This window comes from Castor canadensis, chromosome 7 (genome assembly GCF_047511655.1).
Source record: "Castor canadensis chromosome 7, mCasCan1.hap1v2, whole genome shotgun sequence".
NCBI classification, from domain to species: domain Eukaryota; kingdom Metazoa; phylum Chordata; class Mammalia; order Rodentia; family Castoridae; genus Castor; species Castor canadensis.
Window position 1 is genome coordinate 60,227,043 of NC_133392.1, and position 11,546 is coordinate 60,238,588.

At 52.5% G+C, this 11,546-nt stretch overlaps 1 protein-coding gene across 1 annotated transcript; it reads left to right on the forward strand.

The window, feature by feature from the left end:
* Window positions 1-2,280: 2,280 nt before the first annotated feature.
* Fam241b (family with sequence similarity 241 member B) lies at window positions 2,281-5,288 on the forward strand. Its single transcript, XM_020161589.2, has 3 exons — window positions 2,281-2,413; window positions 3,688-3,819; window positions 4,481-5,288. Exons 2-3 carry the CDS (start codon window positions 3,727-3,729, stop codon window positions 4,748-4,750), a joined length of 363 nt encoding a protein of 120 aa, XP_020017178.1. The 5' UTR covers window positions 2,281-2,413; window positions 3,688-3,726; the 3' UTR covers window positions 4,751-5,288.
* The last annotated feature ends 6,258 nt before the right edge of the window (window positions 5,289-11,546 follow it).

Consider the following 11,546-nt stretch of genomic DNA (forward strand, 5'->3'; position numbering starts at 1 on the left):
GGATCTGCCTTCATTTGAGTTCTGGCTACGTTATTGCCATCTTGAGTCTCACTGAGCTTCAGTTTCTCATCAACAAAGAAGGGAACAATAACACCTACCCTTCCTATTTTGTAATTCAGAAGAATGAAGTGGTCTTTGGACAAATACTTTGGAAGTGGTAAGGACAGTGCACACACAGGCATTATTATTATCATTCTACAGAACAATGAAATTTAGGGAATGGGGGCTTAGATTGGGTGGGGATAGCCTTCCAGCAGGTGGACAGGCCCAAGTAAAGCAGGCCTTTGATGATGAACGTTAGAGAGAGCAGAGCCCAGGTGGGTGGTGTTGAGGGAGGGAGCTGCTAAGAGTGTGTTGGACTGGATTTGCCAAAGCCCTACCAATGAGTTAGGTCATCTTGTTGGAGAAGATGGAAGGGAGCCATTGCAGGATCTTGAGCGGGGGTGACTCCTGAAGGAGATAGAGAGGGAGCAAAAGTGATTCATAGACTCTGAAGGTTGTTTTAATTGGTAAGGCTGGGCCTTTTCTAGCTATAGTTAGCCCCTCTAATCTGTTCTTGATTTCTATGGGCAGACCTGCTTCCTCCTCTGGTTAACCCTGCTGGACTATATCTGTTTGGCAGCAGTTGTACCAGCTCAGACCCTTCTGGAATCATTCATGGTTTCCTCTTATACTCCTGGATCCCCAGCCCACAGAGGTCTCTCTCTTCTTGGGGCTTTGGCTTTGTTTGCCCTACTTACCAGGCTCTGTTCGTGGAAGACAGTGACTCTCAGCCTTAGCTGCTCCTTTGAATGACCTGGTGATTGGTTTTTAAAATGTCCCCATGCTCCAGTTGTAGCTCAGATCTATAGTACTGTCACCTCTGGGAGAGGAGGTGACAGGTTTTGGGATGGTTTCTTAGTTTCCCAGGTAATTCCAGTATCACACTGGGTTTTGAGATCCACAGCCCATCTCTGTTAATTGAGCATCCTGTCTGGCAATTAGTACTTCCATGTGTACACTGTGCACACCTGGACTGCATCAGGGTGCAGGAAAGAAGCATGAGGATGTCATGCTTATAGATATTTTCAGTCCCATTCTTGTTTGATGTGCGAGTTCTGTAATGAACTTGCTGTGGTGGATCGGTGGTAATGGTAAGAGCTGATGGTGGCACTTGAACACTTGCTGTTACCAGGCACACATCAAAGCACTTTTCACAAAATGCTTAGCACTTCACAGAAACCAGATGAGGTGGGTGCTGTTACTAACCCCACATTATACATGAAGGATCTGAGGCAGGCCAGAGAGGTTGAATAGCTGGCTCAAGGTCATACTGCTAGAAAGCAGCCATGACAAGATTCAAAGCAGCTTTTTATCCACAATGCTGACCAACTCTCACAGTACACAGGTATTTATTATTTAAAATAAACAATCTAAAACTAAGATTCAGATATCAGGGGAACTGTTACAGCATGTTTTATCAATATGGTTCCACAATCAAATAAACTACAGTGGCCTCTGTTTTTCGTTCCTTCCATCCAGGGGCTGGCAGGCATGTGGGTGCTCACAGATGCCCAATAAAACATGGCTCCCTCCTGGAAACATCTGCTGAACAATTCTTGGCTAATGTTTATTAGTTCTTGTCACATTCTACTGATTCTTCATGACAATCCTGTGAGGCTGTGTCACACACAATTTGCAAAAAAGACACACAGTACTAAGAAACTTGCTGGAATCCAGAGCCTGCATACCTCACAGGGCCCCTCTGTGAGCAGGAAACGGATCAGGAAGGAAGGGGTGCGGCTGGATTCTGAAACACTCCAAGGGAGGCAGAGGGTGGACCGTTCATGTCTTCCAGGAGGTTCCTTTTGCCGGGAGGACTCTTTTCTGTTTGCCTGGCAGGCAAACTCCTACCTTTGCTCCAGGTCAAAGGCACCTCCTCTGAAAAGCCTGTTGCTGTTAGTTACACCTGCCCGGTGTTCAGACTTCATCTTCTCCATTGCACTTGGAGCTCCTGAGGGTTAGGGATGGGTGCTGCTCAAGGGACTTCTGCAAAGTCAGTCCCACAAACTTACAGCCGTGGGCTCAGCCTGTGTCTGCCTTTCTTCTCAGACTAGGGGCGCCTCACTCCCAGAGCTTTTCCTCCGTGGGCTCCGCTTCCCTTTCCTCCTCTTCTCCCACTTCCTCCCTCTCCATCCTCCCACCTGTCCTCTCCTCCTCATCCTCTTGTCCTCCTCATCCTCTTGTCTTCCTCCCCCGCCCTCAGCGTTCCTTTCCCTGCCCGGCAGCTGCAGTTCCCCCCGAGGCCGACAGAGGGCGCTCGGGACGGCTCGGCCGCGCCCCTTGGGCGCGCGCTTCCTGTGAGGTCAGGTGGGAGGAAGCTGCCCGAGCCGCCCGGGTGGACGCCGCCGAGGCCCGCGAGTCGCGCGCGCAGGTGGGTGTCTGAGCCGGGGGAGGTGCGGGGACGGGCGGCATCCGTCCTCGCACGGTCGCTCTCGTCCGCCTAGGGACTGCTCAGGTCCACAGGCTGCGGCAGTGCGGCCGGCCAGCGCCCCGGCGCAGCCCCCCACCCACCGCGTCGGGTGCACCGAGGGCCGCGCGCCTTTGGCCCACCCAGCGGGGGGCGGATGACAGAGCACAAAGACACGGGGGAGGACCAGGACCCTCCTTGCATGACCCGGGCCAGCAGCCTTCAACCTGGGGTCTCACCTGTGCCAGGCTCCGGCAAGAGAACTGGGACTCTCAACCCCTTTGGCGGGGGGTGATGGCGGGGGAACCTGAGCGCTTTTGACAATTCAGATGAAAACTGTGGCGCATCTCCCGAGGAAGCAGGGCCTTCACACAGTCTCTGGGGGAGAGGCGTGGAGGATCCTCAGACTACGGGCGCCCTTGGGGTCCGCAAAGCGACCTCCCGCATTCCGCACCGCGTATTTTGGGCTCTGTCCTCTTAGAAAGGGACGCACTGGCGTTACCAGAGACGCCAGGGACAGGTCGGGGGCGTGCCCTCTGTCACCAAGGTCCGCCCTCCCAGGCCATGGCGATGGGGAGCCCAGCGCAGCCCGAGTGCAGGGGATTTAAAGGGGCCTGAATAGCCTGGGAGGGTCCTGGAGGAAGAAGATCCAGGTCTTTGGCATTTACTTCGTGGGGGAGCAGCGCTTGGAACTAATTTTTCAGCTCCAGGGGAATTGAGAGGCTGGAGATCCGTGTGTTCTGGACTCCCTATTTAGAGAGGCCCTAGAGCCAGGGTTCCTACCCCGTGAACTTTGCACCTGTGCGTGGCTGTGCCTACCTCACAGGGCTGGCCAGGCCTGGGTCAGGTGAGCCTGCGCTTCCCTGGTGCCTGGGCACTGAAAGGGTTTCATCCCAGCTGTGCTGCTGGTGGTTAGTTGTCAAAGTTCATCTTCAGTGACCCTTTCTATGGTTTTCCTAGTGCACTCCGGGTCTGCAAGATTTTTGTCCCACAAACAGCTGTTCCCCTGTTGATCAGACACAGTACCTCCCAGGGTGGGTCATGTGAACACTGTTGAAAGCAGCTCTCTTAGTCCCTGGAGGTTGCTTCCTCCAGGCTGTCTGTCTTCAGGGCAAGAATGGTCCATAGGCCTCAGATCCTAGCCAGAGGTCACTGAGCTGTTGGAGGAGGAGAACTCTGGGCCACCTGGCTTCTTCCTTCAGCCCCCGCCCCCTCCCCACCTGACCATCCATTTGCAGGTGCAGCCCATCAAGGACCTGCTGCTTTGGGAGGGAAGAATGGTGCGGATCTTGGCCAATGGGGAAATCGTTCAGGATGATGATCCCCGAGTGAGAACCACTACCGCACAGAGAGCTAGCGCTCCTCGGCAGGTAGGCATCCCTCCTGAGGGGAAGGAACACAGCTGGCCTCCATCTGGTTACCTCAGTTCCCAGAAGTCTCTCTTGGGGTCATTAGTCTTTTATAGCTTTTGTAGAGAGCAGAGCTAGGGGCAGAGGGTCAAAAGAATTGGAGATAATACAGTGGATTTATTGTCTGGCCCCTTCCTTTCCAGTCTCCCTCCTCCAGGCAACCTCCCAGACTTCCAGCCCTGGGGCTCTCTCTCCTTTAACCTGGTTAGGGAACGCCACTGGATCCACCATCTTTTTGAGTCTTTTGGATGAGCAAGGAGCCTCAAGTGTGGAGGAGAGAAGCATGTGGTCTTAGAACACTTTAAAGAAAGCAGTGCCCACTGTTAACAATGCCTGCCTAGTCCACGCTGCTGCTTCTGCTGCCATCACTTTCTCTCCCTTCTGTCCTGGGCACCTGCTCCTTGGGTATAACGTGGGAAATATAGACTGGCATTTTCTGTGCTCTGAGAGTTTGTGACTCAGTTGTTGGGATTCTTGTGGGTGGCATCCTGGGAAGGAGGGAATAGTCCAGGGTGGCCATGGGGAGGACAGGGTCTTGGGCTGGAGCTTCCTCCTGGCTGGTGCCTTAACTACAGGGAATTTTTCCTCTGGATTCATTTGTCCCTCTGTCTTTACTTTCCAGGGCTTTCTCAACAGGGGTCATGGTGCCCCCCAAGGGGGCCCTGGGCCCCGTCAGCAGCAGGCGGGTGCCAGGCTGGGTGCTGCCCAGTCCCCCTTCAATGACCTCAACCGACAGCTGGTGAACATGGGCTTCCCTCAGTGGCATCTCGGCAACCATGCTGTGGAGCCGGTGACTTCCATCCTGTTGCTCTTCCTGCTCATGATGCTTGGGGTTCGAGGTCTCCTGCTGGTGGGCCTCGTCTACCTGGTGTCCCACCTGAGCCAGCGGTGACCTCCGGGGCTGATGGGGTGGGCTTGTTGAGAGGGACTTGCTGGGACTGGTGTGAGAGCAGGCACATGGGGAGGGAGCTGGGGGTGCCTAAAGGTGTGAGTAGAGAAGGGGCCACGGGTGTGGGTTCCCCCACTGTGTTAAGCATGAGGCAGAGGGAGACTCTAGTCCAGCATTCCCAAAGTATGGGGTCGGGGGTGGGTACCCTGGTTCTCCTAAGCTGTTTTCTGGTGGTATAGGGCCTCCATTAAGAGACACAAGACCAGAATTAGAAAAGTGTTTTTCCAATTCTCTTTAATCTTTTATGCCAAGAAGAAAGTCTCAACTTGGTGCCAGTGTGTTGTACTGCCTCCAGAGCACAAGCTGACTCCCCTGCCAGGAGCAGGACTGGGGCAGAGGGCAGTGGGATATGTTTCCAGATTTTTATAGCACGGTTTTGTTTTAATGGTGTATTTTTATTGGCTATCTTTTATTTATGTCAAGGGGTACTGGCATTCTGTTCCTTGTGACATTTTCAATAAATAGATTTCAGTAGAAATGAGTCCATGTAAGAAGGTTGGTAAATGATCCTACAACTGCACACAGGTCTGGATGACATGGTGAGGGTGGTTTGGGAGTGGTTGGTTGGGTTCAGGCAGCAGGTCAGGCAGCCGCAGGCTGGTGGGTCCTGAGATTTTCCCAGTAGGACTTGGGAATTGGAGGGGAGGTGCAGGTCTAAGCTGGGACCCCTTGCCCAGTGCTTTGGTAATGTCTGTGCTCATGGTGGGTTGGATTTGAAGATCGACTCTGTGGGGAGGGGTCCTCTGGTCAGAATGACTGGTGAGGCTGTAGGGTTGGGGTGCAGGTTCCAGATCTCCTCTTGGAAGTCCTAGCTGCAGTATACTGGCAGTTGTGGGGGAGGTGAGAGGGGCCCCAGGTCTGCATGGAGGCCCTGCCAGTGGAGGTGCTGAATGGCTGTGGCTCTGGAGGCTTGAGGGTAGTAGGTCAGATACATGGTGGTGACCCTGAGGACTGTGCCTGCCCCACCACTGGGCACTTCACTCTGTTAGGCCTTTCAGGGTTGGTCATCTGGGAAAGGAAGGCATGAGTTGAAGTGGCTAGGGTTGGGGGAGGATGAAGGAGAGGCACAGATGACATTGTTCTCCTGGGCTGGCTACACTGCCCAGAACAACTTCTCCTCACAGGCTTTTTTTGTCCACTGCTGCCCATGTGGGGGCTAGTGGCCTTTATCCCAGACATTCCATTCCTGGGGAGATTTGTGATATTGGAACAGGACTCCATTCTCAAAGAATGTTTTCTGTGTCTGTATTTCTTGGCAGTGATTGGGACGTGTTGTCCCCTTTATGATGGGGATGGAGAGAAGGGAGTGCTGGGCCCTTCTTGAGGTGAGGCCTGGTTCTCAGCAGGCATTGTAGGGTCTGGGCAAGGGGAGTCTGTTGCTCAGCCATGACTGGTGTTCTAGCTGTTCATTGGCCATCTCTTGCCTTGGCCCCCAAGCTTCTATTGCTCCAGCCCAGCCAGTCATAGGAACTTCCTGCCCAGCATTCTGCTCCCCCTAGACTCATTCTCTTCTCAGTGGGTCTTTGAGGCTGGAGTCCTCTTTCATCTTCCCTTTTCAGAACTGTGGGGCTCTCAACATATAACATAGCTCTGGTGGTGTGAATCTGAGCTCACATATTCAGGACTGAGAACTATCTCTTTTCTTAGAATTCAGTTCCCATTCCCAAAGCCCGGGCCCCATGAGGAGAATTGGGCTACCTTAGAGAAGGCAGGGTAAGCAGACTTTCCTCTGCTCCTGACCAGAGAGCATGGGTAGGAGGGCTGCTCTCCCTTCCAGGCAGGATGCTGGAGGTGGGAAGAGCCACTGTCTCAGCAGTGAGAACTCTGGCAGAGGTGGCCAAAGTATCTTGGCCTAGTTGTGGACTGAGTTCCAGACCCAATAGAGGGCTCTGGTTGATCTGTGCAGGTCCAGGGCCCATCTTTTGCTACCCTCCTTTTTTTTTCAATACTGTGGTTTGAACTTAGGGCCTACACCTTGAGCCACTCTGCCAGCTCTTTTTTGTGATAAATATTTTTGAGATAGAGTCTCACGAACTCTTTTCCTGGGCTGGCTTCAAACTATGATCCCCCTGATCTCTGTCTCCTGGGTAGCTAGGATTACAGGTGTGAGCCACGGTGCCTGGCCAGACCCTTCTTTGAGTAGCATGGCTTCCCTGTTTTCCTGAGTTATGGGTTTGCTGACCCCTGCTATGCCTCACTTCTAGGGCCAGGGATTGCAATGCTAAGATGACCTGACCCTGACCCAGGCAGAGGCAGCAAAGTGCTGGGGTTGTATAGCCACATGGTTGTGAGCTGTAGAGCTGAGGCCCCCTGAACTGGCTGAAATTGTGAGTAGGACTGTGTTCCATAGCAGGTGGGCTCTCTGCTCCAGTTGCTGTGGGTAGATCTTCTTGGGATGCCCCTTGTGTGGTTGGTACACTCCTCCAACACCACTGTGTAACAGGACTCCCCTGGTCCCAGATTGGGCCACCTTGCAGGTTCTAAGCCTACCAGGAAGGCAGAATTCCAGGGAGGTTTCTGTCATCTTCAGGGCTAAGCCTTGAAGTCCTGTCCATGGTGGCTTGGATTTGCAGCCCGGCTACCTGAGTAGAGCTCCCACTGCTTTCAATTGGATGATCTATCAGTTCTTCACAGAGCTAGAAAGGGCTACCTAGTGAGGGGAGCCAGACAGGACTTATGTTTCTTCCTGCTCCCATCTCCTAGGACAAGCGGCTTTCTAGGCCCTTCCCTACACAAGCTAGAAGCAATGACTCTACAGAGCTACCTCTCTCTACCCTCCAGCTGACCCTGGATGTGGGGACCACATACCCAACTCCCCAGGGAGAAATCATGCCTGAGATCCAATGAAATAGTGACTCCAGTTTTGCCAGTTCCCCATGGAGCCCTCTTCTGGATGCTCAGACCAGAACCAGGGCCTTTTGGTGTAGACAAGCGCTGGGCTCCCTAACTGGGAACTCGGATTCCCTAACTGGGGATCCCAGCTCCCAGGCCCAAGAGGAGTCCTGTCCACTTGGATGCCTGGCCTTGAGAATAGGGGAGGAAAGTGGCCCATGCCTGTGGCCATCTGGGCTACAGAGGCCCCTGCTCTGCTCTCTGTTGACCCATGACCTTGGACAGTTTACTTAGCTTCCTGAGTTCTTCACTATGAATAGATGGTGATCTGGGCTCTACCAACCTCTAGGATCCTCTGGACATCACCTCAGGTCATGGTGGCCAAGAAGGGACCAAGGGCCATGGAAAGGGTGGAGTCTTCTCTGCAGATGTTGCACATTGGACCACAGCTCCTGTGCCTGAGACTTTGGCCCCAGAGTGGCCACCATGTCCCAGGCACCCTGGACCCTCTGGCTAGGTTGGTGTTAGGCTTTTGAGACCCTCCTCAGCTCTTAGGGAAGCCTACAGTTGCCTCTGAGTTCCTGGAGGCTGAGGGGCTTGTCACAGGTCTTGAGCTGTAGGACTGAAAGATGCTGGCTGAGATGAGTGGGGTACCTGGCCCTGTTTAAGCCCTTTATCCTTCTTAATTGCCACTAGAACCTATGACTGAGACTAAACAGGCCTGTAGCACCCTCTGGACCACTCCTCCATTCACCTCTGGCTAAACCCACATGTACATCTCCTAGAGCCCTATTACAGAGAGATTGCCAGGCTGCACCACTGGCTGACTGTCAGGTTAGCTCTATGAGGTTGCTGGCTCCGAGGTGGGTGCAATAGCTTTTCAGCTCAGCTAGATGCAGTCATGAATGGGGCTGCAAGTTCTTCCCTACATTTCTAACTGTATGACATTTCCACTACAAACTGATAAGGGGAGAAATCCAGTTACCTCTCAGAGGATCCAGTGATGGTGGGGGGGAGCAAAGGGCTCTGTGGCCAAAACTAGATGGAGAGAGAACCTGCAGCCATCTATCAGGGCATAATGGGGAAGAAGCAAGTATGCCCCTCCTTGTGTTGCACCCAAGGCCTAAAGAAGTTCAAGAAGCAGAAGCAGATGGTGACAGCTGCAGTGCACTGCTGAGGGAGTGGGAGAGAGTGTTGGTGTGTCTTTGATCCTCTGGTTCGGGGGTGGGGAAGCTGAAACCAGATGGCTTTAGAGACCCAGAGCTTGGAAGGAGCCCCTCAAGATGAAGCTTGGCAGCCACTTTACAGCACCTGTCTCAAGTTCCCCAGGTGCACAGGGGTGGCATGGGTCCAGAGCAGAGGGCTGGCCCGAGTTTACCCTGCCACCAGCTTTGTTCTACATGTGCAGGAGCCCTGCTGGAGGCAAAGTATGGGCTTCCAATTCCCAACTCCAACTCCTGTCAATCAGTGACCATGGGCATCTCCATGTCGCTGAACCCCACACTCTTCATCTGTGTCTCCCAGGTGGGAGGATCAAGTACATAGTACATAGTTCACCGGAAGCACTTAGCACAGTTTCTGGCTCCAGGTCAGCGCTTGATCATGTTGCCATATTCATAAAGCAATGTCATCAGGATTTACTTAACTTTATTTTAATACCAAATGACATTTAAGTTAATTTTAAAAAGGAAGTCTCATATTGCTCTTGTAGATGGAAGGCCAGCATTACTTGCTGTACATAGTAGATATCTGCACAAGTAAATCCGGTGTACAGAAATCAGCATTTTTCCACTGTAGCTGGACACTGCGGCCATCAAGGCCTTCAGCCTGATGTGGACACTGCTTTCCTTATTAAAGTCAGCTCATAAGGCTTAGAGGAGGGTTGAAACTCTCTAGCACTTTAACCAGCACTCTTGGATGGAGTCAGAGGCCTGGAAAGAACGGGAAGGGACTGGCTTTCTCCATTACAATTCAACGCCTTTGTGAGTTGTCTTCTGTCACCTCCTGCCCCTCCACGAGGACTTCATACTCTGTCAAGTAACAACATCCCAGCTGTGGGAAACACCGCATGACCTTGGCAAGCTCTTTTCTAGAGTTTAGTCTGTGCGAGGTAACACGCTTGCATGTGCAGTATGCACCTGCCTGCAAAGAAAAGTCTCGCTCTCTGCCCTGTCCCCACACCTGCCTCTCCATCCACCGGAGAACTGGTGTCTTTTAAGTCTTTCTGGAATTGAGTTATGTAAATATGAGCACACACATATTCTAGTTTTTCCTGTTGTCTAGAGGTGATGGAAGATTAAGACACATATCCTGCCCCTTGCTTTTTTTCTTCGCATATGTCCTGGGCACATTTTAACATAATAAAATAGTATCATGGCCATTGCTTTGAGTCGTGATCCTCTTTTGGCCTCAACAGAGTCATGTGTACTGGAGGGAGAGAGTGTTGTCCCTGCAGCTCTGACCCTGAACCTTCCTGGGGTGGATCCTGGAGGAAATGACTGCTTCTCTGAGGCCTGAGGAAAATCCATGGAGGTTCTGGGCCCTAAGTCAGTCCTACAAACATTTTAGGAAGCCTCTCCTAAAAAAAGTTGAGGGAGAAGCAACAGTGGAAGCCACAACCCACTTGATGTTATTAGCAGCTGAATAGGATAGGATTTCAGCCTTCACCTGGCCCAGCAAGGTCACACTGTGACCAAGGAGAGCCTCCAGGCTCCTTCCAGCACAGCACAGTGGCCATATCCTAGCCCATTTCTGTTCTGGAAAAAGGCTAACATTCCTCAAAGACCTGTTTCTGTTCTAAAGTTCAAACACACTGGCGATCGGTGAGGCCTTGTCCATAGCAATCAATGCTTAATAGAATTTGCCACTACCCACCTTGGTGTTGTCACTATCACTGTGCCCCTTCTTTTGCCATCTGGTTCTTGATGACCATCTGGATTAAGGAGGCTAAGAGAAACCATGAGAGTGACCAAGTCTTGGGCCTTCTGCTCTGGACTGGCATATGAAAGGTAATAGATCCCTTCTGCACCAGCCCTGGGAACTCAGCAGGGATGGCAGTAGACTTGGAGTTTCAAAAGTTGTCCCATGGCGCCATCTTGTGGAATGACTGGGTGGGAGCACCACCTCCCTCCATGGACCATCCCCCGTGTCCCACATGAGGGCTCATCTCAGCCCAGACTAGGGATTACCTTACAGTCTGGGGAGACTTCTGGTGGGAGGCACACCCAAGCCTATTCTCATCCTCATTTACTGTGGTCTTGTCCTGGGCTGAGCCCTATGTCAGGAACTACACAAGCATATCATTTCATCCTCTTCCAGAGAAGGATGGATGCCTTTCCCTTTTCACAGATGGGGATGAGTCTCAGAGAGATGAAAGTCACTTGCATATATGTGCTTACAACAGCTGGGAGGCAGCAGATCTGGGGCTGCCTCTTCAGACTCCAGCAAACTGAATCTGGGGGCCCAAAGACGGGTGCTGGAGACCCCAAGAGGGGGATTTGTCATGGGGTCATTGGGGCTCTCTTGAGGCAGAACCTCTGGGATTTGAGCTTCCATGGCAGAAGTCAGGAGGAGAAGTTTGGTTCTTAGCTATTTTCTAGCCCAGGGCTGTTGCTGTCACATGAGGTGTGACAAGTTCCCTTTCTAAGGCTGTGCTCTCTAGGCAGAGGTGACTGTGTCTAGTGTAGTCCACCCAGGCAGCACCCTGGGTGCTCTCAGCGCCTGGGCACATCCTCTCAGTGCCCAGTGGCTTTCTTGAATAAATGTGACACCTGCAGGGTGTGTGGTTCAAGGGGTAGAGCACTTGCCTACAAGCGTGAGGCCCAGGGTTCAATTATCAACAATGTTTGCTGTACCTCAGTTTCCTCATCTGTGAAATGGGGACAGTGTGTTAGCAAGGGTGGTTGCA